This window comes from Hippopotamus amphibius, chromosome 2 (assembly GCF_030028045.1).
Source record: "Hippopotamus amphibius kiboko isolate mHipAmp2 chromosome 2, mHipAmp2.hap2, whole genome shotgun sequence".
Taxonomy (NCBI): Eukaryota; Metazoa; Chordata; class Mammalia; order Artiodactyla; family Hippopotamidae; genus Hippopotamus; species Hippopotamus amphibius.
In genome coordinates this window covers 145,539,424-145,566,945 of record NC_080187.1, presented here as the reverse complement: position 1 = coordinate 145,566,945, position 27,522 = coordinate 145,539,424, and the positions used below count along the sequence as shown (strand labels likewise).

General features: G+C 44.2%; 1 protein-coding gene and 1 pseudogene across 10 annotated transcripts in view; one reads left to right on the top strand and one right to left on the bottom strand.

The window, feature by feature from the left end:
* The window catches only part of SH3GL3 (SH3 domain containing GRB2 like 3, endophilin A3), a 302,977-nt gene that overhangs the window by 7,805 nt on the left and 267,650 nt on the right, over window positions 1–27,522 (bottom strand). For all 10 annotated transcript variants that reach the window (XM_057721494.1, XM_057721495.1, XM_057721492.1 and 7 more), the window contains 2 exons: window positions 18,179–18,282; window positions 14,543–14,652 (listed from right to left, as the gene is read on the bottom strand). In XM_057721494.1, the coding sequence (XP_057577477.1) occupies window positions 14,543–14,652; window positions 18,179–18,282 (214 nt within the window). The remainder of the gene's footprint in view (window positions 1–14,542; window positions 14,653–18,178; window positions 18,283–27,522) is intronic.
* Window positions 15,265–16,950, top strand: LOC130846644 (tigger transposable element-derived protein 1-like; annotated as a pseudogene).

Below are 27,522 nucleotides of genomic sequence, written 5' to 3'. Positions count from 1 at the left end.
ACATCACATTCCATCAGCAAATGAACTCAAAACACAGCATCTCTCCTGAGACCCCTGAGTGGAGAGCCCCTGGGCAAGAGTTCCTCGACGCAAACACCGGGCTCTCCCCCACCTCTGTGCTGCATCCCCCCTACCTACCGAACACAGTTCTTCACCGTGCGGGCACCGGGTAGATCCACACCCACCAGAGCTCGGGCTGGCTGTCCTGAACTGCACTTACAGCAGGATGATATTCTGAAATATCATCCAATGCATTTGTCAGGCTGGGTCGTTTTTGCTGTCTGGGGCCCTCCACTCAAGTAGCCGTGGCCTCCCTGCATACCTCAGGGAGAGGGTAGAACCTGCACACGCGCAATGGATGTTTAGCTGGTAAATTCCAAAATAACGCCACTTCAGTTGTGAAATGGTGTGAATGCCAAGGCTCTCAGGCTTTCATGCCGGAGCCAGGTAGGCTTTTATGAGATCTGAGAGGCAGAGAGTGGGTGGAGGTAGGGAGAGACTTCTGGGTTCCAAGGAACCAGAGCTCGAAGAACTCAGAGCAGAGACATTTGTTTTACAAGCTGTGGGGAGGGAGGGGCTGTTTCCTGCCACCCCGAGAAGAGATAGGAGCTCTTCCTGGTGTCTGGGAAGAAGCCTGGTGAGAGAAGAAAGAGGCAAGAAGGCTGGACTGCTCTCTGGATTCCGCCCCAAGTGGGCGGCCTCAGCCCCACTTCCCACTGGAACTTTGGGGGAAGGCAGGCCCCCGAAGTGCCCTAGACTGAAATGGCAGGGGTAACATTAAACAGAGGGCGCCTGAGGGGGCTACCCCGGGCCCCCCTCGAACTGTGAACGCATCTCAACTCCCGACAGGACGTGAGGAAGTGCTCAGGGGGCAGCTGGACCAGAGATGGTTGGGGGGTGGGTACACAGCCTCTGATTTCCGGCAGATTTCCAGCAACCCAGAGGCAGAGGCTCGGGCCCCAGACCCAGGCCCGGACCTGGAGGGACAAGTGATCCCAGCTGTGGGAGCAGTGACGACTCAGACACGCTTCCCCACCCGCCCCAGTGATGTGCCCTAAACTCCCCCTGCACCCAGGCCACATCTTGGGGTAGAGAAAGAGGAAGGAGAGAACCTTGGAGGAAAAACCTGACAGGAAATTTCAACTGAATTGACTGGGTTTAAATCCCAAATTGACAAAGCAGTAAATGGACAGTCTGCATTTTCTATTGGAAGAGACTGAGTTACCTTGAAATGGCAAGATTACGTTTTTTTCCACCATTAGAAGAAATGGAAAAAAGATTAATTTTTTTTTTTTTTTTTTTTTTTGGCCAACAGTAGAAATGGAAAAAAGATTAAGTTGTTTCCGCCATTAGTCTAAATGGAGTCTCATAAGCAAGTTCAGTTAAAGAGAAATAAAGATTGTGCCCACTTACGTGACAGTGTGTGAATTTTCCCTCTCCACGAGAGACAAGTCAGTGTCACCACAGATGGAGCCCAAAAGTGCACGCAGAAGAGGTGACATGTCCTCAGTGGGATCTCTGCAAACTGGACTAGGCACAAACATGTGCGAGGTGCCTGAGTGCCCGGCTTCCCGGGATCAGAAGCCGCATGTCTGCCCAGATCTTCCCGTAAGAAAGGAGGGGTCCTACCCAGCCCCCCATCTTTGTTGAACAGCCACTCCCCTTTCCCCTGGGGTCTTGCGCCACCACCACCACCGTCTCCACGCTTTCTCATGCTTGGTAGTTGGCACCTGAAACTGCCGGGAATCTGTGCATGTAAGCTCCTGGCAGCCGAAACCCCCAACCCCGAGCCGTCCAACAAAGAGGCCGCCTCCTCCTGCCCTGGCTGGGTAGCCCATGTTTATTTTCTCTCACTCGTGAGACCTAGCTTCACGTAACATGAGAGCAGAGGTGGGAAAAATACAGTCGTCCTTGTTAAGGCACTGGAACAAAGATTATTTTAACAGAGAAAAGGGAGTGTCCCTGTTAAATATTTATTATTCAAGCTCTATTCCACCCCACTAGGGAAAAAAAAAGCGACCCTACCACAAGAATTCTAAGGTGGTGGGTCAGTACTACATTGGCAACATAAAATAGGTCGGGAAATCGTGTTCTCCCTGAAAGAAATTTTGCTTCCCTCCTGGCAATCACGTGGACCGGTTTCTAACAATATTGGGCCCCCTCTTATTTTAACAGCAGGAAAATTCTTTAGATGCTCTTCCCACAACCCCACCTTTTGTTTCCTGAAGTGCCCGCTGCAAAGGGCTACTCGCGGGTTAGAACTGCCAGGCACATTTTATTTTGGTAGTGACAGTCCCACAGTGAATTCTGCAGTCCCAGTCAGCTATAGGGATGGAATACTAACCCTCAGTTTTGAGTGTTTACCATGTGCCAAGACAATATTCTAAGTGCCTACTAGCAGATTTAATTCTTGGAGAAACCCTTTGATGAGGCACCCTTATTTTCCCCAATTTGATGGATGGAGAAACTGAGGTTCAAAGCAATTAAGCAGGAGAGCTGAGATCTGACCTCCGTCTAGTTTAAGTCTGTGCTCTTGATCACCATGGCAGGTACCCACTCTGAAAATCGTCGGCTGGTGAGTTTATGCCCAATCAGTTTCTGAGCCAACCCCAGCCAAGGGGGTGGTCCATCAGTGGGGCTGAAAAGAGCCTGTGGGTCCTCAGCTGGGCAAGCTCCAGCAGCTCCCAGGCCTTGGGATGCTCTTTAGGGGCATCCTCCACCTAAATCCTTCTCCGATCTTGGAAGGTCTGCCCATATCCCACCTCGCCTTGCCAGTCACTTGAGGAATGTCCTTCAGGTATTTATTCTCTGTGCTGCTTCAAAGTGAGCAGCTCAGTCTTCAATCAAAAAAAAAAAACAAAAAAAAAAAAACATAGTAAGTCCCCTACATATGAACGAATTCTGTCCTGAGAGTGTGTTCATAAGTCCAATTTGTTCACAAGTCCAACAAAATTAGCCTAGGTACCCAACCAACAAGATCATCTATATACCACTGCTTTTATGCTTGCTTCTGGACGTCCTGGGCTTGAAATAAAGAAACTGTACTACTGTACTCTATACAATACTGTACAGTAAAGTACACCAAAGCACAGCCACTTGTAGAGGATGCACGTATGTGACAATGTACGCCAGACACATGAACTTACGTGACTGCACACGCAAACGCACGTCTGAAAGTTCACAACTTGAAGGTTCGTATGTAGGGGACTTACTGTAGTAACCAAACAGAAACGGATGTCTGCTCCAGGTGGTGGATGAGGCATCAGAGTGCAGGTGGCATCAGATGAGGCTGGCGTTTCTGCAGCCCGGCCCTCATCTGCGCTTCCTCCCCCTCCCTCTGCCACGTGCCAGGACCTGGGAGCCTGCTCTCAAAGGCTGTATTTCTCATCCTGACTTTGAAGGAGATAAAGGTGGAGGGAGAAGGAGTGGTCAGTGGGGTAGAGGGTATCCTTCTCTCTGTAGCACTAAAAATCACAGCTCTTTTGCTGTACTTGAACTTGGCTAATTTCCAGATCACCAAAGGAGCCCACTGTACTCTTCTTCTCTGCTGGCCCTGACTCTGGGGGTTTCAGTACCTGGAAGCATTTGGTCAGAGCACCCCAATCGAAAGGCAAGCTACAACCCCCACTCCTATTTTTGGGGGGGAGGGGAAGGGGCTGGAGAGAGAAGTAAAATTCACACAACTGCTGTCAACATAAGTGCCCATCAGGGTATAAGGTATGGAGTCTACGGAAGCTACTGACCTGAGGAGGACTCTTTGTCTTTTAGTAAATGCCCCAGACTTCTGTGCCTTTTGAGTTTTTGTTCCTGCTTTTTATAGTTTTTCTCTCGCCTCCCCTGTAGTCAGGCTGCGACCTGTCACTTTTTCCTGCCGACAGTGGGCCTTCCCGAAGCAGTCCCCCAGGCCTTTCTAATCTGCTGCTTCCAGTCTGCTGTAGGCTGGGAAATCAGATAACCAATTATGCAACGTTAACAGCCGCTGTGTCGTGGACTCTTACTCTGTAGCAAGTACCATGAATGCCCAACACCTCTTATTTACATGATCTAATTTAATCATTAGAATAACCCCATGCAGTTGGGGGTGATAATTCTGGTTCTTTTGATGACAGGATTTTGACCCAGAGGTAAGAGCCAGGATTTGGGCCTTCCTCTGACTCCAAAGCCCACTTAACAGTAAGGCAGGTGACACCTATCTTGGCTGGGTGAGCTTGTTTTCTACTCATTTCCTGGCCTCAGATCTGGAATACAGAGGTGTTTCCATATGACTTCTGCTACCCAGGGGCAGCTAAGGGACAGAGAGGACGGTACCTGAGAACAGGTGGACTCAGCAGTTCCCCTGGGACTTACCATACCTGTACCATCTGACTAGAGAGTTCATCTCTTAACATGATGGGGCAAAAAAAAACTGACTTGGAACTTTCAAGTCTCTCTCTGATTCACACTCATTCTCAAACACCGAGAGTGTACTTTGGGCCAGGCACCACGCCCAACATATTAGACACCAACTCTCTTGAATTAGAATGAGCATATCTGGTTCACGTTCTCTTCAAAAGTTGTCATTTTTTTTTTTCCAATCTAAAATCTCAAGCTCTTGCAGCAAAAATTTTTTGAAGCTAACACTTTCCCTTGAGCTGACCCAGACACAGCATTGGTATGTAACTCTAATAAATGCCACAAAACCCATTTTGTTCAACATCTGTAAAGCACTATTTTTGTCCACTGGGTAAGAACACATGGGACAGAAACTTCAGCTCTGGATTAGGTCACCTCTGGGCCCTGATTTCCTTACCTGCAAATTTTAAGTATTACTCTACAGTTAATGCCACGGACTGAATGTTTGTGATCCCCCCAATATTCAGATGTTGAAGTCCCAATCCCGAAAGTGGTGGTATTTGGACGGGGGGACTTTGGGAGGCAACAAGGTCCTGAGGGTGGAACCCTCAAGAATGGGATTAGTGCCACCAGGTACTGACACAACGAGAAGACAACCATCTGCAAATCAGGAAAAGGGGCCTCACCAGACACCGAACCTGCTGGCACCTTGATCTTGAACTTCCCAGACTCCAGAATTGTAAGAAATAAATGTTTGTTGCTTTAAGCCCCTTAGTCTAGTATTCATTATAGCAGCTCAAGCTGACTAAGTCAAGTAGTAAACTCGTAAGTAAAGTCTAGTAAAAGTCTATGAACTATCTTTCTAGAAATAAGAAGTCTGTATTTATCCATAGGAGATGTGGTTTCGTAAAATGACTTGTCAATGGAACTCAAGCTTCATCGTTATAACCTATAAAAATAAGCATGTGTAGTTTGTTTTTACCTTAACACCAATCCTCTGCCACTCACACAGGTTATATGAGGTAGGTTTAACTAGTAAAGTTTGCGCCCTCTCCCCCTTACAAAGCTTTCCCTTGTACATGGAGATGACTTTTGCAGACTTCTCAGACGCTGTGGCCCATTTCTTTATCAAAGTTTCCTGGGAGGTGACCTCTCTACTACAACTAGGTCCAATGCTTGTGGTTGCCTTTGCCACTCTGAGTTAAGGGAAAAGGGAAGACACATGACAGCCTTCATCAGAGGTGGCTCGCTGGCCGCTGGCATAGGGATCAGCTTGCAGATGGTGTTTTGCTTGGCCTGCTCCTTGCTTTGTGCAGTGTGGATGAGTTGCCAATATTTTAAAAATCAGGAGACTGCACATAAATATATGATTTCTGGCTTCTCTTGGAAAATCACAAAGGCTGGCTATTCTAGGTCCACATTCTCAGGCAACAAGCAGCTGCTGTTTGGACAGGGCAAGTGTTCTCTAGTCGGCTACAGGCTCCTCTGCCTGTGGTGCTCCTGACTCGGAGGTCTGCTGTCAGGTACCTATCCCTGGCCTGGCACTGTTTTCTTACACTTTCCCTATGTCTCTCATTCCCATAATCTAGCACTAGGGTTTGCACCTGAGGCCACATCCACTTGATAGCTCCAGGGGGTGTCACTCATGTGGATTCAAACATAAAGTCCTCTGGAATTGCGCTGCATGGCTGCTCTGTTTATAACCCCTGGAAAAAGACTTCTACTGGCTATTTTTTAAGACGTTTTTAAGTACTATATTAATATTTAGATAACAGCATTTTAAATTTTAGCTTAAAGACCAATCATATCATTGTAGAATATATACTAAGATTTTAAAATATGCATTTGAGATAATATAACCATTTCAGCCAAGTAGTATTAAAATTCCTACAACTAAGTTAGAAATTACATCCTATAGGCTTTTGTAAACTCTTTTTACAGACTATTTAGAAGTTACAGGAAACCATTCCCTGCAGTGAGAAAACCTTTCCCTCTAAAGCTTCCTCGAAATGAAAAATAAAACGAGGACTCTTCCCCTTTCCCGCATCAATGGCTACTGATCAACAATAATAATCATAGCTCACATTTTAATTTTTAATCATATTTATTAAAATACAGAATATATAAAAATGTTCAATCTGTGCACTTTTCAAATTTTTAAGAATGCTGGGTACTCATAAAAGATAAATATTGCAGGCACAGAATTTAGAGCTGGAAAAGAAACTTGGAATGTACTGAGTCCAATCACTTCATTTAGGGACAAGCACAAATCAGTCCAGAGATGTTAAGAAACTCTCCCAAAGTCACACAGCAAATAAGTGCCAGAATCTGAATGCCAACATGGCTTGCTTATTTCTCTTTGTCTATAATTCTGACTCTGAACCACTACTAATAATATACAGAAATGGATATTGGGGGAGGGCTGGTGGCAAAGAAAAAAAAAACTTTTTCTCTTCTGTCCTTCTGGGAAGGACAGAAGAGAAAAAGTACAAAATAACCTGCTGACTGGGCAATCACCACTGTCACTGCTGTGTGAAATTTTAATTTCCTCTTTGGAAATTTAGATTAAAAATACATCTATTTCTATTTGCAGAGTGTGCGTCTTCTTTAAGTTTCACGCCTCACACTTTACTTTTGAATAGATGTTTATTTTCTAATGTAATCCTAGAGATTTCACTCCAATGAGGGGAACGTCTTAGGCTCTAGACATTATATCCGAGCCCCCTCAGAAGTGTCAAGGAATTTATAAAAGTCTCTTTATACCTACAGGGAGTTAGAATGTCTTAACATAAGCCATTTGAGAGATTTATCTTGCCTCACTCTGAGATGTCTGTAGCACACATTTGGAACCCGCATTTGTTCGCTCATCTCTGCCTTCCATGTTCTTAACGTCGATCTCACTTTGGTCCACATTAATCCTCAGCGGTGACTATACAAAGCGGTGCCCTCTTTAACAAGAGCAGTGAAAAAGAAAACCTTCGTAAGTAAATGAGTTGATTAAAAAAATGGAAAAGATACTCTGTCCTCTAGTCTTTACATTTAAAATTCAGCAAGCGATAACTCAGCCAGGGTAGGGAAGATGCTTGAGCATAGGTCACAAGTTCCTATGCATTTTCCTCAAAACCAAGGATTTTCTGGGAACGGCCCAGGCACGCATTTTAGCGCGAAGACTTTTCTTGGCCTCCCTTTCTCTTTGGGGACACAGAGGCAGCCCACGCTGATGAGGCGTCATGACCCCACACTCAGGGGCTTGGACAGGCAGTGGTTTCTCCTAGCCAGGGCCTAAACTTGGATTTTGCCTGCAATCCCTCATTTCAAGATGTGATTTCTACCACCCTCCCCGCACCCCCGCACGTGTGGCTCACTTTATTCACTCTCCTAAGTACCTAGAAATGATATTATCAAAGATTCCATCTCAGTCCCACCATAGATTCTGCCTAATTGATCTATGTCCTTTCCTCTCCCCCTTTTTTTTTTCTTTAGAAAGAAGAAATGATGAAGAAAATGTTCTTGGAATTCATTTCTGGCAGAGTCCTGTGAGCTTTGCTTTATATTGTTAGTGAAATGCTTGACATTTTTCCTTCACTTTATAAACATTATGTGCAAATCATTCTGAATCCTAATGGAAAGTAATTTCCCATTAATGCAGGCTATAAAATACCATTTTCTTCTGAAACTGTGCCTTAGATACAAACAGTACAGGACCCCTTCACACTTGCAAATTCTCCCCACAAATCAACGAAGCCTGATGCTGGAGTTGGGGACTAAAGCTACTGCCAAGGGAACTTTAGAAGAGGCAACCTAGGAAGGGCAGAGGCATGTCGTGGAGTTTGCCACCATGGAGAATCTAGTTGTGGACATTGAGCCTTCTTAAAAGCCATCTTTTGAACATCTGTGATCTCTGGCTGACCATCACCCTTCTAACAACTTAATCTGCCTAGGGACTGAGCTACTGGCCAAGAAGGAGGGAACATAAGCACTGACATGCACAGTCTGGATGAGGAAGCCAAGGAACTCACTGTCCTATCAGTGTTTTCTTCTTCCAAGTGAGACGCATACAACAGACTCCCTTTGCAACCACTTGCTGGCCCGATTCCCTCTGATCAAGAATCTTGGAAAGAAATCATTCCCGATGCTCTTGAACATTTGCTAACATTCCCCAGTATTCTTTCTTTTTTTTTTCCCCAGTATTCTTTCTTAATGATATAAAATGAAAAATCTATAAGGTGAAATTCCCAGCTCTGCTACTTACTGGCTGTGTGGTAAGGGGAAATCTCACTTAACCTCTCTGAGCCTCGACTTACTCATCTGTAAAATGGGCATAATAATAATACTAGAAATGTGTCTGAAGTATTTAATATGTGACCTGACCCACAGTAAGTACTCAATATGTGTAACTGCTATGTTGTTATTATTTATTATTGTTTTATTTTTTATCACCTTCCTTGTAATATTGTTATGAGGATGAAACGAGTTATGTATATAAAGCATCAAATAATAATACCTGGCTTATTTCTGGCACTCAAATGCTATGTCCTTATGTCCTTAAGTGATACTTTAATTAAAATACTTTTTCATTTTTACTTTATGCCAGTCTGAGAGGTCAAATTTAGTATCCCAATAGGTAGGTGAAGACACCTTCATCAAAGGAAAGCTGAGTTCTCTCTCATAGCAAATGAGAGCACAGCATCTTGGGAGCTTGACTGGATGCCTCATCTCCAAGAACTACCGCTCTGTTTGGATGCAGGCTGCAAGGGTAGAGCAGGTGGGGTAGGGATTGAGTCCTAGGGTCCTGGGGTCTGCTGATTCTGTTTCATTCAGATATGATACAGGGAGAGAGGTGGGCTGGTGTTGGACTTGTTTCCAAAATTTTTAGTTAGCTTGTTTATACCCAGCTTCTTTCTAAACAGAAATTTTGAAATGGCTTACAATAATATGCTTATTCAGAATAGAAGTTTCATAGACCATAAATAGAAAAGTAAAGCCGTAAAAAGTAGGGAAACAATGTATTTTCATCCAAACAAGAGCACTCGTGAGTAAAGGTGGAAGGGAACTATTAAAAACGATACTAGAGCAACAGACATACACTGGGACTGTCCCAAACAAACTAGGATGCATGGTCACCCTCATCAAAGGCGGGGGGCGCACACACACTAGCTGTGGTCATTTTAATGACTGCTATGCTTGAACTTCACATCTGGCATTGAGCTTCCTGGGGGTGGGGAGAATGGAGAATATAATGGGGTACACAATTTTCTTTAAAGAAGGAAGTACACCTATTCTTCAAAAGCCATCAATTTTCCCATTATGAAATGCATTTCTGTTTATTCAAAGATTCTTATTGAAATACAATTTAAAGAATATCTTTAAAAAAGGAAAATATTGTCCAGATTCCTACCATTTAGCCTGGTCTACATGCAGATACTGATTTATAAGTCGTAATCATAGTACACTTATAATTCTGTGTCTTTCTTTTCAACTTAATATCAGACCATAAACATTTTTATGTTGCTACATAATTTCCATGTTTATAAATAAATATTGGCCATTAGGCTGTTTCCACTTATAAGTTTTTCTTCCTCTATATAGTGCTGTAATAGATACAGGAATATGCTTTTGCTTAAATTATTTCTTTAGGATACATTTCTAGGAATGGAGCCACTGAGAGTATATACACATTTTTCTTCATTTTGACAGATACTGCTAAGTTGATTTCCCAATGAGTGACCCCAGGGGTTGGCAAACTATGGCCTAATGTTTTAATGGAGCACAGCCATGCCCATCCATTTTCACATTGTCTGTGGCTGTTTCCACGCCAAAACAGAGTTGAGTAGTTGCAACAGAGACCGTATAGCCCACAAAGTGTAAACTATTTATGACCTGTCCCTCTACAAAGAAAGCTTGCCAGCCCCTATGTTATCCTAATGTACATTCCCATACTGCTTGTACATGGTACCGCATTCTAACAGAAATGAATTATGTCAGACACTTTCTTCCACAACATATTTGTCGTTAGATTTATGTGGTAGAAACTGCAAGCTGACCACCAAAAACCCTCTCTTTCCTTCTTCACAATAATATAATGTTAGGATGTGGCTCTCCAGCTAATCTGCCCCCTAACCTTTGCAGCTAGTTGTGGTCCTGTGACTAAGCTCTCCCCTGTGGGATGTGAGTGGAAGTGATGTGAACTACCTTTGGTTCATTTCCCTAAGAGAAAATCTCTAGCCCTGGACGTCCATTCTTAATTTCTATCTTGTTTGAACCACTGCTTTCCTCGGTCTCTGTACAACAGCAACTGCTATCACCCTAACTCATGCAAAACCTGGTACCAGAAGTGGGGTATTGTCATGATAAAAGCTAAGATTAGTGGCCCTGACTCCGTGGCCAGGCAGTGATGAAGAAGAGACAGATATAAGCAGTGTGAAAGCTGATGACCCTTCTTAGGGTGAGGGAAAACATCTGGTAAAACTTTCGAAGTGTACCACATATCAGGAGCTCGAAAGGAAGGAACTGGAGAAAACAACGTTAGTGGATGTTACCTCCTCCTTGGTACATCTAGCAAGTTATTATAAGAAAGAGAAGAATTGCCCAGTTTGCAAGCAAAGATAAAAGGGAAGAGAGAAAAATCAGAGGTTGGGTCCCAGTGCATCTGAAAAGCTTCTGTACCCCAAAGAACAGACAATAAGAAGGTTGTGCTCCAAATCATTCTCAGAGACTTCCCTCAACCGAACGAAGGCACCTCGTTCCATGGCAAAGATTACTTTAAAGGTACTGCCTTCTCACTCAAGTCTGCTGTTTCACATGGCCTCAAGGTAGCCTCCATAAGTTAAGAAAGGTTAGACAAGAAAGGAAAGAAGGAAGGCAGTCTTAAGAGCTACAATTAAGAAAGAAACTTGGATGAGTACTTACCCATGGAACTGCCTGGGAGATATAGATCAGAAGCTATTACGTTTTTGGAAGCACTGAATTGTGAAGGGAAGTGCGGGTCTCACCTGAAAACATCTGCATCTACTGAACGCCGAAGAACCCTCAAGGCCCCTAAGCAGCAGTAAGCACACTTCTCAGAGGAGGCAACATCCCACACCCCACTTCAGAAGTGAAGTGAAGATATGGAAGCTATGAAGGACTTCTGAGAAGGCAAATCTAGGGACCTACAGGATAAAGGACAAAAGCGATTCCTCCCACCACCTCCAGGGAGCAGAACCAGGGTCTAATCTTTCACTGACACAGTCTATTCCTGTCCAGCAGAATTCCATCATTTTCATGGACTAGTGCCTGCTGTGTATTTCCTGGTGTAACTAGGTGTGGCTGCCCAGCTAGAGACTGCACGTCCCAACTTGCTTTGCCATGACCTGTGGTCACTGAATCTGAGTTCTCACCCCTGGAATGTGTGAGCATGTCACTCCTGCCTCGCTGGCTTCAGAGGAAATGTCTAGCCTCGCCTTCTATTCTTTCTCGCCTTTTCCTTCTGGCAGGAGTGACAGCAACTAGGACAACCTGGAAGCCACAGGGTGATGAAGATGGCAGAGCTGTCATCAGCCTAGGCTCCTGGGTGACTCCATGGACAAGAACCATTCATTCTCTTGGAATATTCTCCCTGGATGGTTGAATGAGTGAGAAAATCTTATTTTGTTGAGCATTCATTGTACTTTGGGAGTCTTCTCTTTTTTAAACAGAAACTAGTGTTACCCTAATATGACACAAAAGAAGTTCCCAGAGAGCTATACCTGGGTAACCTCTTGATAATATTTTAATGAAAGCAATTTTATTCAAATAACTTTATATGAAACATTACATCAAAATGTAAATTGAAAAGCAGTACCAAATGCTATAAAGAGACTGTAATCATGAGAATAATTATGATGAAAAATAGACAGTTTTACTAAATTCAAGCTAGGTACTCTTGCCTGCAAAAGACTTTTAGCCTGAGGCCTATCTCCTCTGTTAAACCTAGACATGAAAATATTCCAGCACAAAGCTGTGGCTTTATCTCCTTGAAACCAAAATGACTGCAAGAGAATTGAAAAAAAGAATAATTTTCTCATGATGTGATTCAAGATTATCTAGGTCTAGATCCATTAAGCACCTAAAGCCATCTTGGGTTACAAACAGCAGAGAGATGCAACCAGTGGGACGTATGACACTGAATGACTTGAAGGCCGACTCCAGCAAACGGAGTGCAAGATCACAGCCTTCCTTTCATGCATCAGATCACTAACAATTATAAAATAGGTATGTCTTTAATTCCAAATAATGTTGGAAAACAAGAATGAACACTGTTGGTAGAACATTAAATTATGAGGAATATAAGGAATATCTGAAAGATGGAGAGCAGCAGATGGAGGAAATGAAGCTCAAAATGGCTCCCAAAGAGAGATGTAACGAAAGCGGACTTGGAGGATACCCGAAACTCAGAGTGGGTGGTTTGGGGAGCTGCATGACAGGTTGGCATTCTGGGAAAAGAGCAGCCTGGTGAGTCCTCCCATCCTGGTTTTGTACCGAGTACCTAGGAGTCCAGGCGTCTGCCTCCAGGAAGGAGTACTGAGTGCAGGGACCTGAATCAGTGCCATGAGGAACGCAACCAGCCAGAAAACTAGAAACCAGTGCACCTCACTCAGCAGAGCATCTCTAATCCCTCAAAACCATGGGAAGTAGGCAGCAGTAATAGACACAGCACCACAGGCAAACTATCGTGGATTCTCAAGTCAACAGTTGTGCACAACGCCAAGAATCATTTTTTATCCATTAATGCTTGGCAAAAATTGAAGTCTAATGACACAGGTAAGGGGAAGCAGGCATTGCTACATTAATGGTAGTGCATTTGTTTTAGCAAGGGTAATTTGGAAATATCTACACTCACTCAAATGCATTCACTCTAACTCAGCGATTTCATTTTGAATAAAGACTTGCCCATCAGCATGTAGAGGCAGATAAAGGACATTCCTTTTAGCAAATAACTGGAAACAACCTTAATCTCCATTAATAGGGAAGTGGTATATATAATGGAAAACTATGAAGCCATTAAAAATAGGGGGATAACATATATACAATGGAATATTACTCAGCCATAAAAAGAATGAAATAATGTCATATGCAGCAACATGGATGGACCTAGAGATTATCATACTGAGTGAAGTAAGTCAGACAGGGAAAGACGAATATATGATATTGCTTATATGTGGAATCTAAAAAATGGTACAAATGAACTTATTTACAAAACAGAAATAGAGTCACAGATGCAGAAAACAAACTTATGGTTACCAGGGGGAAAAATTGGAAGATTGGGATTGACATATATACACACTACTATGTATAAGATACATAACTAATAAGGGAGCTCTACTCAATGCTCTGTAATAACCTACATGGGGAAAGAATCCAAAAAAGAGTGAATATATGTACGTGTATAACTGACTCACTTTGCTGTACACCTGAAACTAACACAACATTGTAAATAAACTATACTCCAATAAAGTTTTTTTTAATAGTGAGATAGAGCTATATGCATGACATGGAAATAACTTCAAGAAATAATGATACATTTACAAAAGCTAACCGCAGAACAATACATCTAGTACGATCTTGTATTTGAAAAACAGCAAAAAAACCTAAAATGGTGTGTATATAGTGTATCTACCTATGCACATTAATAGATAGGACAGTGTTCATACCAAATTTTTAACAATGGCTACATCTAGGGAGGAGCCTGGGATGGAGTGGGTGATCACAGGAGATTAGAGCATGATTTATACCAGCTGAATGTTACTTTTCTCAGTCCGACTGTTTTATTTAGGAATATATTTGTGCCATTTGTTTAATTAAAAAATAATGATGCAGCGCTTAAGGCAGTGCCTGCTATATAACAGGTGCTCAACAAATGCTAATTTAAACTTTCTTAAAATCGGTAAAATATTTTGAAAGAGTTAAAATGTAAACATAAAGGATAAATGTAGCATGATGTTTCTATGGCGAAGTGTTAACACATTAGAAGGCAATAAGCAAAGTGACGGAATTCTTCCTTGATAAAAGGACTCGAAACAAGGAAGCAGGAAAGGAGGCATTACGAGGGGGAAAAGGAATTCACCAAATAACCTAAGAGAGAAATCCGGGATCTCTGTGTAATCACACAGAATACTGTACAGCAATAAGCAGACGCTTCCAGCAGAGCCGTACGGAAAGGCACACAGCACCCACAGAACAATCATCTCACCTGTTGTCTTTGCTGAAGACGTGGTGGACACCCCATTGAGCTCACTAGGACTCCTTTTCATGGGCCGTGGCTTGTATTCTCGTCTGGGGACGTTGGATGCAGCCGATATTCTGTAATACACATTTTAAGATCAGTCAGACACTTGAGGAAGAAAGCAAAGCCTCCAAGCCTATGTTTGCTCTGCCTTGATAAGCCTACAAATTTAGGTCCTAGGAGATGCTTGTGAAAGGGGTGATTTTTACACGTTGATACTTGAGTAGCCCAAGGTGAGAGCTTTGATATCCCGAATGTAGTTTTTCAACTATATGCAGACATACCTCGCTTTATTGCACTTCCGCAGATATTGTGTTCTTTATAAATTGAAGGTTTGTGGTAACCCTGAGTACAGCAAGTCTATAGGTGCCATTTTTCCAACAGCATTTGCTCACTTTGTATCTCTATGTCACATTTTGGTAATTCTCAAAATATTTCAAAGTTTTTCTTTGTTATTACATTTGCGGTGGAGATCAGCGATCTTTGATGTTACTGCTGGAATCACTACGGGCCCCACAAACTGCGTCACGTAAGACGGCAAACGTTACTAATCAATGCTTGTGTTCTGACCGCTCCAGCTACCACCTCTGGCTGTTCCCCCATCTCTCTCCCTCTCCTCGGCCTCCCTATTTCCTGAGCCACAGCAATACTGAACTTAGGCCAACTAAGTCCCCAAGTGATAGAGTCTCATGTCACTCACTTTAAATCAAAAGCTAGAAATGCTTAAGCTGAGAGAGGAAGGCATGTCCAAAGCCAAGACGGGCCAAAAACTAGGCTTCTTGCACCAAACAGCCAAGTTGTGAATGCAAAGGAAAAGTTCTTGAAGGAAATGAAAAGTCCTGCTCCAGGGAACACACAAATGGTAAGAAAGAGAAACAGCCTTATTGCTGATATGGAGAAAGTTTTAGTGATCTGGATGGAAGAGCAAACCAACTTCGACATTCCCTTAAATCAAAGCCTAATCCAGAGCAAGGCCCTAACTCTCTTTAATTCTAAGAAGGCTGAGAGGTGAGGAAAGGGCAGAAGAAAAGTCTGAAGCTAGCAAAAATTGGTTCAAAAGGTTTAAGGAAAGAAGCTGTCTCCATAACAAAAGTACAGGGTGCTGACACAGAAGCTGCAAGCTGTGCAAAAGACCCAGCTAAGGTAATTAACGAAGGTGGCTACACTAAACAACAGATCTTCAACGTAGATGAAACGGCCTTCTACTAGAAGAAGATGCCATCTAAGGCTTTCATAGCTAGAGAGGAGAAGTCAATGCCTGGCTTCAAAGCTTCAAAGGACAGCCTGACTCTCTTGTTAGGGGCTACTGCAGCTGGTGACATTTAGTCGAAAGCAGTGCTCATTTGCCGCTCTGGAAATCCCAAGGCCCTTAAGAATTATGCTGAACCTACTCTGCCTATGCTCTATAAATGGAACAACAAAGCCTGGATGATGGCACATCTGTTTTCAACATGGTTGCCTGAATATTCTAAGCCCACTGTTGAGACCTACCACTCAGAATAAATGATTCCTTTCAAATATTCAAAATATTACTGCTCATTGACAATGCACCTGGTCACCCAAGAGCTCTGATGGAGATGTACAATGACATCAATGTTCTTTTCATGCCTGCTAACACAACATCCATTCTGCAGCTCATGGATCAAGGAGTAATTTCTACTTTCAAGTCTTATTCTTGAGGAAATACATTTTATAAGGCTCAAGCTGCCATAGATAGTGGTTCCTCTTACAGATCTGGGCAAAGTAAGTTGACAGCCTTCTGAAAAGGATTCATCACTCTAGATGCCATTAAGAATATTTATGTTTCATGGGAAGAGGTCGGAATATCAACATTATCAGGAGTTTGGAAGAGGAGTTCCAACCCTCGTGGATGAAGGGTTCAAGACTTCAGTGGAGGAAGTAACTGCAGATGTGGTGGAAACAGCAAGAGAACCAGAATTAGAAGTGCAGCCTGAAGATGGGACTGAACTGCTGCAATCCTGTGACAAAACCTGAACGGACAAGGAGCTGCTTCTCTGGATGAGCACAGAAAGGGGTTTCTTGAGAGGGACTCTGCTCCTGGTGGAGATGCTGGGAAGACTGTTGACATGGCAACAAAGGGCTTAGGACACTACATAAACTTGGTTGATAAAGCAGCATCAGAGTTTGAGAGTATTAACTCCAACTCTGAAAGAAGTTCTACTGCGGGTAAAATGCTATCCAACAGCACTGCATGTTACAGAGAAATCATTCGTGAAAGGCAGAGTCAACTGATGCTGCAGACTTTATTGTTGTCTTATTTTAAGAAACTGCCACAGCCACCCCAACCTTCAGCAACCACCACCCTGATCAATCAGCAGCCACCAGCATTGAGGCAAAACCCTCCACCAGCAAAAAGATTAGGACCTGCTGAAAGCTCAGATGATGGTTAGCATTTTTTAGCAATAAAGTATTTTTAAATTAGGGTATATAAATTGGGGGGGAAATTAGACATAACGCTATTGCACACTTAACATATTACAGTTTAGTGTAAATATAACTTTTATATGTACTGGAAAGCCAAAAAAATTCATGCGACTCACTTTATTGCAATATTCACTTTACTGTGGTAGTCTGGAACCGAATTCGCAGTATCTCTGAGGTATGCCTGTATCTGTAAAGTATTTGTCTCTCATAAAGTCTCTGAGGCATCTAGCAAGTACCAGGAATGAATTGGGCACTCAACAATGTTAGCTTCCTTCTCTTTTTCCTCGTATAAAGACGGAATTATGAAAAGATGCTCACGTGAACAGTAGATGAGCTACCTGCCTACAAAAGTGAATGGTTCAGAGATTGTACGCACCTTTCGTCTTCCCTCTATAATTATTGCCTTGATTTAACCAAAATCTCTCCAAATTTATTCATTATAATAATCCTGTATAAAACAATTTTCTGTTATCAAACCTGGTCAAAAAATAGAGTAGTTTTTTAACCCAGTATTTTAATTAATAGGGTTACCGTGCACACTACATATATCACTGATTTTCAGAAAAGTAGAGAATATGCTTATCAATAAAGTCATAAGGAACACAGCAATCTTTCTTTGACCATTCAGAGGGTATTTTTGAGTCTTTCAATATCTCTCAGAGTCAATATTATGAACATGGCTTGATATTTGTGTTGCTGAAGTAAAAACACATCTTTTTCGAGATATTTACATACTATCTGAATATCAACTCATTCCTCTCCACACCGCTAGATGTTGGAGAAGGGGTATATGCCATCCCACCCTCAGCTACACTCTCATCAAGTCAGCAATGAAGCCAGGACAGCTTTGTAAGGGCTGAACTTGAAGGCAAGCGAGCAACTTCAGTTGCCCTAAACACAGGTCATGAATAAGGCCTTGAGCGAAAAGAAAAAGGAGAAAAGCTGCCGGGTCCCTTTTCCCAGTTCTGTCCTATTGGCCAAAGCCATGTATTTATTACCTCAGTGCTACCACACACCCAACCAGGAAAGCCAGCTACAGAAAATTCAAAACAGAACGGGGCAGTGGGAAAGGGGAGATGGAGAGAAAGAGAGAGAGAGAGATTTCGATTGATTTTAACTCTGCAGCCCTAGGCTTGTAATGAACGTGAAGGCTCTTACCGCATCTGTAGCTTGCTTTGTAGCTCCTGCAGAATCTCTGTGGACTGTCTGTGATAGTCTAAAGCTGCCTCTATAAACACGGCCAACTGGCTGACTTGTTCTACCTGCAGCATAAGTGGAAAATTACTCCATGGAGGCCAGTGCCTGTGTAATGGTTCAGAGAGAGAAGAGACCAGTAACAAAGACTCAGCTTTGCAAGGAAGCCCCCGTCTGCCTCGGCTCTGGTCCATTTCATTTCATTTCACTTCATTTCATTTCATTATTTCATTTCATTTCATGGCGATGTAATCATCACACAGGTCATGGTATAGAACTATAAGTGCTGGAAAAACGTTCAGATTTATTTGTGATTATGAAGTTGATTTAACTCAATAAAAAAGTCCACTTTTCCCATTAGATGATATTTTCGGGACATGTTTATGCTATAAAGTTCATGGATCTGAAAACGGAGAGATAAAGCTTTTCCAATTACAACTGAAGCCAAAATTTAGTAAATGAACTGCTTCCTTAGTGAGTGTCTCTGTGGGCACTTTCTAGCTAAGTCACATCAAAAAACTAAGTAAATTAGCCTGTTCTCAGATAAGAAGGGAAGCCGGGGAGGAGCAGGGCGTGCACCAGGGCAAAGACTTGCCAACCCCCTATATGTTGTTGCTATCAGCATAAAATCATTTCCCTGAAACAAACAGCCCAAAAGAATGAACTAGAAAGACTCTGGCATCTCTCTTTCCCATGAACCAAGACATTCATGAAATTAGTGATGAAATTACAGTGGATGTAAAAAAATAAAATTAAAAAGTTATATTACATAAGAAAGCCCAGAAGTCCTGGGGATGCATAATTTGAGGAAGAGACGTCTCCAGTAGGGCATTAGAGGTCCCTTCCCTGCTTCCCTATGTGTCTGAGGGGCTGCTACAGAAAAGAGGGATTCATTCAGCTGATTTCCACAAGCCTCAGAGGCAGGACCACTGAGCTGAGGTGATATGGTGGGGGGCGGGGCGGTCCCCAGCATGAATCCCATTCACTCTAGAACCAGACTAAGGCACAAATCAAAACCAATCCCCCTTCTTCCTAAGCTTCCCCATAGTCTATGCATCATTTGCTAATCAGCTTAGGGGAAAGTCTGCCTGTTTGTTCACCCTTATACACTCACCCTGCAAAACCGATCTTGGACTCCTTTGCCTTCAAAGATTCAAACTAGTTTCATTTGCTATTATTGACTGTGCTTTAGCTGTCTATGCTTTCACTTTCCTTGCCCACATACACCATTTTGTTTTGTTTTGTTTTTTGTATACCATTTTAAACACAGGTTCAATGTTCACGTAAGATATACGTGGACTTCCACTTGGGGCATTCTGTGATCGGTGTCTGCACGCTGAAATCCCATCACATTACATTTACTTTACCATACTTTGTGGCTGGAAAAGCAACAAGCCTCGCCTTAAATTTCCAAAAACCCAATAAACAAAACAAAGACAGCCTGGCCCCTACAAAATCCTAAGGATTTCTTAAGTTTCACCTCTTTGGCTTTTATACGTACTTTTTTTATTTTTTATTAATTTTTTTTTACACATACTTTTAAATAAGTCCAGCACCAGCCTAACAGGATCACCGTAGAACCTGCTACAGATTCCTTACAGTGCAAGAGCTGTGTGCTGGTTAAAATCTGCACCATACTTCTCTGTCTTCAGTAAAGTTAATTTATATTTTAACACCTACTTTGAAATACGCTTGACATCTTTTAATTTTTAAGGGAACAGTGAAAGGTAGTTGAATGAATATTCCTTAAAACACATGTGGGTTGGGAGAAGAGACTGCCAGCTATCGCCAGCTATCATCTCTGAGGTGGCTAAAATACTAGATTATGTATTCCAGAGAGGCATTCGGTGGCTGACTTGGGGAAGGAAGGGGATCTGGGGGCCCCTTAATACTTGGAAGACAACAGCAGTGCTGTACAGTGCCTGCACACAATAGGTGCTCAGTGCAACTGCTGAAGAGGTGGTTATGAAGCTATAAGTCTCTTGTTGACACGGAAGCCATGTGGTGCCCCAAGTGGATTATCTGCCTTTCCCTGCCAGAAAAATGGAGCCTTCCACCTGTCCCCAGGCCCTGAGCAGTGAACTGTATGCAGGGGGCCTATGCTTCCCAAACCCCAATGAGAATTTAATACCTGGACTGGCAGAGTCAAGGTTGCAACAAAAAACCCAGGTTTTGGCCTGGCAAGAGCCAAAACCTCGTCCGGAAGGTAGACTATTTCTTCCACTGGCCATACTACTCAATTTGGCAAATTCACCTGTTGAAGCAGGAGAGGTCACCTGGGATGAGAAGAGAGGCTTAATTCCACTGCCATCTGAGACCCGTGCGGCCACCTGGCTGGCGCCATCTTGAGAGTAAAGTGTGATCTTGCACCACGGGAGGGTTCCCATGACACACACAGAGGAACAGAATAACTGGAGAATTAGCTCCAGTCTCTGAGAGTAAAGTGCATTTGCTGTTACAGATGAGGTCACACCCAGCTCAGATGCCTCAACTGAGAAACTCATGATGCAAACAGACTTCCCTATGGGGCCGCTAGATGTGAAGAAGGCGGAGGCCAGACAAAAGCAATGTTGGGTGACAAATGGGCAGGTGAGGGCTACTGACACTACCTGGGAGACTCATGGAATCATGAAACCAGAAGGAGCTTTTTTAGACAGAAAAGTGGCCCCCAAAGATGTCCAAATCCTATTTCCCCACATCTGTGACTATGTTACCTTACAAGGCAAGAGGGCTTTTGCAGATGTGATTTATGTAAAGGATCTACATCATCTGGGTGGGTCCAATGTAAGTACAGGATCCTTTAAGAGGAAGGCAGGAGGTTCAAAGTCAGAAAAGGAGATGCATCAATGGAAGCAGAGTCAGAGTGAGAGATGTGAAGATGCCTCAGTGCTGGCTTTGAAGTGGAGGAAGAGGCTATGAACCAAGGGATGCAGGGGGCCTCTAGAAGTTGGAAAAGACAAAGAAATGGGTTCTTCCCTACAGCCTCCAGGAGGAATGCAGCCCTGCCAATACCTTGATTTTAGGACTTCCAACCTCTAGTCTTTAAGATAATAGATTTAAGTTGTTCTAAGCCACAGATCTGTGGTAATTCAGCAGCAATAGGACGCTGCTATTTCAGAGCTGCTTTGGCCTCTTCTCAAATAAAGCAAAACCTACCAATGGGACTAGCTCTGGTCAGGGGCCCTGTTTATGGGGGATGGGAGTTGTTGCCTTGAGACTCAGAGGAACCAAACTCCTGGGGCTAATGAACCCACTGAGGCTGTTGGAAGTACCTTAGCCCTGGGGATGGGGGCAGAGACTGAGTGGGAGAGGTTCTCAGGAGCTGTGGAAACTCCAGGGACACTCGGGTGGGATCTGAGCCATGGGGGGGCAGGGAGAGGCTGTGGACCAATAGCCGTTGGGGGGTCTGTCGACCAACAGCCATGGGGGGGCCTGTGGGCCAACAGCTATTGGGGGTTGCTGTGGACCTTTGGCTGTATCAAAGGAAGAATGGCTCAAAGGACTACCTATTATAGTAAGGGCCCTCTAAGATCAACTCTCTACAAAGAGATATGGAAACTGGGGTGGCAGAGAAGGAACAAGGCTGTGAAATCTCCCCCTCAGACCATCCAACAATCAGTTACCAAGGGACTAGCCAGAAGCCATGTAAGTGGACAAAGAGACACACTCTGAAGACCATGGAGAGAACAGAGGGAACTCAACATGGATCGGTAATGCCCCGCCCGGATCCTCGGAACCTGCAGTGCCCGTGGCACGCGGAAATGCGGAAATGTGGAAGTGTGCATCTCCCGGGACCTGGCAAGCCGTCCCTTTTCACAACCGAAACGACGCATTTCCAATGCAGGCCGTCTTCAATGTGAATTGTGATAATCCAACCGATTTCTTGCTCTAGCATATCAAAGACTCCACTCTTTTTGGATTCCCCAGAGAAGCTGGAGGAAAATTTCTCAGGGATTTTGCAGTCTGGCCATAAACAGATGCCTTTTCCAAGGCAAAAGCCTGTATTTAGAGCTTCTGAGAAAGTTTGAGTCAGGCCATTAAATTCATATTAAATTAATAACATGGATAAGAATCCTCGACACTTTTATTCTCCACATTATGCTCCTAAAGAATTTCTCGCATACAGGGGTTCATTTGCCTGGCACTGTGAGGTGAAGATGACTTTCTAGGGCATATAGCTGAGCAGAAGCAGAACCAGAACCAGATTTCAGGTTTTCCGGTCTTTGTTGGGAGTGCTTTCTTTCTACTAGTCCAATACTTCCTAAATGTCTTATTCCATACATCATAAGTCCCTTGGTATGTCAATAAAATAATTATAACAACAACAATAATAACAGTGGTGCGGAAGAGTTCTATGGTCAAATAAGGTTGAGAAACTGCCTTGTGTATCCTCTCTTCAGAATCTCTTAAGAGATTAATTTTTCATATATTCATACAAAGACTCTGAAAAGTCTTGTGATAAAGAAACCCTGTTTAGTTTTGGTTAACCCAGGCTTTCCCAAACTTATCTGACCATAAAGATACTGTTAATGTAACACATACTACACGCCGTGGAATGAATTTTGGGAAACATCACTCTATACCAGTGGAAAGAACCCAGGAATCTGGAATCTAGAGTTCCACTTGTCCCAGAAGCCCATGGACAGAGGGAGGGTTCCCAGGCTGGGGATTTTTATCAAGAGAGCTTAGAGAATATTGCAGGTGTCTGGCCTCCTCGGACTGAAATGGCATCTTCTGGGTGATATTTCTGCCCTGCCAATGTCAAAGACCTACATTTCATAATGTCACGTTGTGAGGAATAAACTTCTCTGCAAAGACAGAACAGGAGAGTGTTAACAGGCTTAGGGGTTGAGAAAAGGAATATTTCCTGCCATATCAATAAACAAAGGATGTCACAGTCATCAACATTGCAGCCCTCCAACGTGAGCTGGTGAGGAAATTCAAGGCTGAAAAGAACACCTGCCATCTAGCAGCCATCAGACTGCAGCCACTCCCTATGGTGAGCCCTGAGGAAACTCAGGATGTGAAAACAGGATACTGACCCCAGGTAGCTGAGGTGCATATCAAAGGAATGATTTCAGTGAGTCCAGACTCTTGCATCTTCCCATACAGAGAAAAGCACTAAATTTTTTTTAATTAACAATAATCTTTTGTCATTCCGACTACCTGCCCTTTGTTGCAAAACTCCTACATATCCTGGCTCTTCCCCTCGACTCCTCTGAGCAGTTTCTCAGAGCTATCTGTCTCCCAGGCTGCAGTCCTCATTTTGCCCCAAGTAAAACTTAATTCGCAACTCTCACATTGTGCATAATTTGTTTTAAGTCAACAGGGTGATTAGGATTCCCATGAAATGGTGGTAGAGATTGGGAACCAACTGCTGAATATCCTGCACTCCTACCTCAGAGCTAATTGTGGGGGGTGCAGGGACCCCTCTCCTAGGGGAGGGCTGCTCTGGGTGCCTCTGGGAGCCTCTCCAGTCCCAGCCTGACACAGCAGAAGAAAGCAGCCCTAGACCTGCCCCTCTGGGCTCCTGGGAAAGGTTGTGGACCAAAACACCTTCTGGCTTGTAACTGTGTGTAGAACAGGAAGCTACTCAGCCCCAAACAAGAGGTGAAGTGATGCTCAAGGTCTCTAATCCAGCTGTTACTGACAAGTCCCCCAAGGATGACAGCACGGGGCCAAAAGAGACTCTTCTCTTTGATTCTCCCATTCCCAACTCTGCCAAAAATAGGAAGGAAAATAGATGCCACTTTCCCTTTGGAATGTTGGAGTGAACAATTCAGGTCCTTCTACCACCCCTTCCTTCTCTCCACACCCTAGGAGTAGAGTGATCTGTCTGACTGACGAGATCAGGGGATCCTGACGCCCAGGGCGACTGAACCCTGCGTTGGAAAGGCAAGAGGGGCCTGGCCCTGGGGTCGGTACTCTTTACGAAAGTGGGTTTGTGAAGCGGCTTTTCTGCTCTGCCCACCTCACTCTCCCTGAGGGTGACTCTCAGGTCTAGACTAGGCCTGGGGTAGGAAGTTGGAGTCCCGTGTGGGCCCAGGCCCAAGCTGCCTACACAATTTTCCAGACAGCCCTGGCCTCTAGGCAGGGGGCTGGTTCGTCATCCTTGTTTGGCTGACCCTGTTTGTCTCTCAGTTGGGACACGAGAGATGTGAGCACAGATGACACCCTGGAAACCCCCAGAAAAGCCTGGGAAGAGTTGCTTGATCTGCGTTTGGAGACCCCGGAAAGACCAAGTCCGTTAGTTCTGGTTGGAATTCTTCTCAAATCAGGTAGATCTTTGGCAAACAGATTTTGTATCCGGTGAAGCTTTTATCGTGTCTTCGCCAGGGCTACAGGCCGTGAGGGCTGGAGAAGATACCACCTGTTCCCTGGAGAGCAAGGCTTTGGGGCTTGCATTGTTAGTGCCAGACGGAGATGCGCAGGTGGCCCCAGAGCTCCAGACCCGCCACCTCAGATGGTCTCCCTTCCTTCACGCTACTCTGCTTTTCGCTCTTTGGAGGGAACACTTGCAAGCCCTTTTCCCAGCCCCTCTTCACTCCTCCCCCTATGGATCAGATCAGGAAATGTTCCTTAACTAAGGAGGATGGGTTCACTGCCTCAAAACCCAGCTCCACATGGCCAGAGGCCGTGGGTCTCAGCCTGTGTCTGAGTGCGTGAGTCAGGCTGGCTCTGCGCTGGGGCCGCTTTTACCAATGAGGGTGCCAGGAGCAGAGAGTGTGATCTGGACGTGGTTCAGCCGTGCCATCCCCTTCAACACAGGTGACCAGGAGACCTGCATCTTACAACCACTGGGGGTTCTCTTCAGTTAAAAGGGCTACCTCTTGATGCCAATCTAGTTTTTGTATCAGTTCCTCAATTAGTCAGAACCCAAAGAGATGACCAGTTCTGACTGATACCCCCAAACCTCTAACCCACAATAAGATAAGCATGTCCCACGTGTGTCTGGAGAACGTGCCAGGGCCTCTGCTGTCTGCCACCATGTCCCTGAGGCCACGTGTTTGAGAGTCTGTCTGTCCTCAAGAAGCAGGCATGTACCTGGTCTCTCGCAGGCACCAGGTCAGATGGAATATCCAATCCATAGGGCAAAGGCAGGGCCTGCAGACCCACTGTGTTTAATCTGGGAATTAGATCCTAGGCATCTTTAGTTCCTGGATGAGTTTCTGGAAGAAAACCCAACCATCACCAGCTGTCCCGAAGCACAGCTCCTCATTCAGAGCTTCTTCACCATGAAGGGAACCAGACATGGATACAAAAGGCTGAGTGATGAAGGTTGGACATGAGGTAGGTGACCCAGAGGGAGTAGGAAGTCAGGGTTCTGTGGGCTGCAGAGCCACTGGGCCTGGCCTGGTTGCTGGAGAAGGGCCAAGCATGGGCCTGAGAGCTCAAAGCATGTTTCATCCCACTGTGTACTGGTTCTCTGTCTTTCCCCCAACAAGTCACACCCACTGTTTATGCCTAAGCACCAGGCAGTCTCCGTATTGGCATGTCAGGCCCAGGGGGAATGGAGAACATTTTCTAGAAGTTGTCTCTTCAACAGGACTGCCGGACCAGCTGGATGTGGCCAGATACCGTCATGGAAAAGACAAGGCTGTCCCTTTCTAGGTCTAATTGCTATTGCCCCAGAAGAGAATGAAGGCAGTCTTCTGGAGCTTCCACAATAACTTGTGAGTCTCCTCAACTATAAACCATGATACGGGCAAAGGTAAGAGCAGCCTCCCTATCCTGAGTCAGCAAATGGTAGCTCTCGTCACTGTCAGCATTGCCACCATCAGGCTCCTTAGCACCACCATTATCTCAAGAATCAGCAACCACAGCACACAGGGTAACCACTGCAGTTAAAAATCGCACAAGGAAAGGTGGGAAGAGAAAGAGATGGAGCCCAGTTCCAAGGCAGCCTGGAAAGTCCTTCACCGTTTGATCTCTTCCCATTTCAATGGCTGGTTTCCATGGCTGCCAGTGAAGATGTGGACCCAGGCCCTAAAATAAGGGAGCAGCCCATGTTCCTCAGAGCTGAATGAAGGTACCCCTCACCGCGCCCCAGGAAACTTTAGGGGAAACACTGCAATCCACGCTTCTGCAGGGCCAACACCAGGACCCCTGTGGGGCTTGAGTTATAAGCCAGCTCTTGCTTCTCCCAGGGTGAGGTAGGAAGGGGTTAACTCATTTGTGACAAGCAGAATACCGTCAACAAATGGACAAATGACTGAGCTTTTGTAAAGGAGGGATCATTTCTGATTTTGACTGATACTGAAGGGAAAACTGAGGTCTCTTGGGTCAACTGCCAAGGCCAGAGAAGCCAAGGCAGGCATCCCTAATGGAGTTCTTTGCAATAGCTCATCACAGACCATGAATAAAGGTCATGAATAAAGCACATGGGTTAGGTGGCACAACTGACACGTGAGATTCCACCTCAGAGTTTAAATCCACCTCTAAAGGGCGTGGGACTGGAAGGGTGTTTGCTGGGGCCTATAAGGAATACATGCATCTGATACCTCACACTTCAAAACACTTTCTAAATACTTCAAAAAAATCAAATATGGCAATCCAAGACAAAACAAAACCAAATGGTCTATTGCTTGGGGATAATTTCAAGGAAATTTATATTTTTAAGGGAAAGCAAACAATAAAGAAAAACAGGGAAAAATATTATACCTCTTCCCATTTCTCATAAGATGTAAAAGAAAAAAACCTGATAAAATATTTAAAAGGAGAAACATAATAGAATGTACTTTTTGGTACTGAGGTCTAATGGACACGAGAATTTCAAATTGTTTCCTCCAGGATTAATGTCTTGTCAACACTGGACATAATCCACCCCCACGGCAGATAAAAGGTGCTCAGTACATTTGGCTTTTCTTGACTCAGAAGATGCAATAACTCAATGTACCCTTTAATAAATTATTATAAGTAGAACATAGTTTTGCAGATAAATAAACCCTCTGACTTGTTCCAACAGGACTGAAAGTTCAACAAATAGGTCCAAAGCTAATGCTGGGCTGAGGTGGTTCATGGCATCACCAAGGCCAGGCTTAGGGTGGGAACCCTGGAGGGGGGCAGGTGGCCAAGGGCTCTTCCCATAAGACAGAAAAAAATGCCAAATGCCAAGGCAAAGAAGGGTGGCCTTCAGCCTTGACGGTGCCCACTTGGGAGTTACCATCCTCTTTAGTTCCATTTAATCTAACTTTACTTGGACAAATAAAATAAGAGCTAGTGGCAAGAATCACGGTACAACAGAATGTTAGCATTTCTGTGTCAAGACCTTCACAATCCCCAAGTTCACAAGCACCACTGGTACAGCT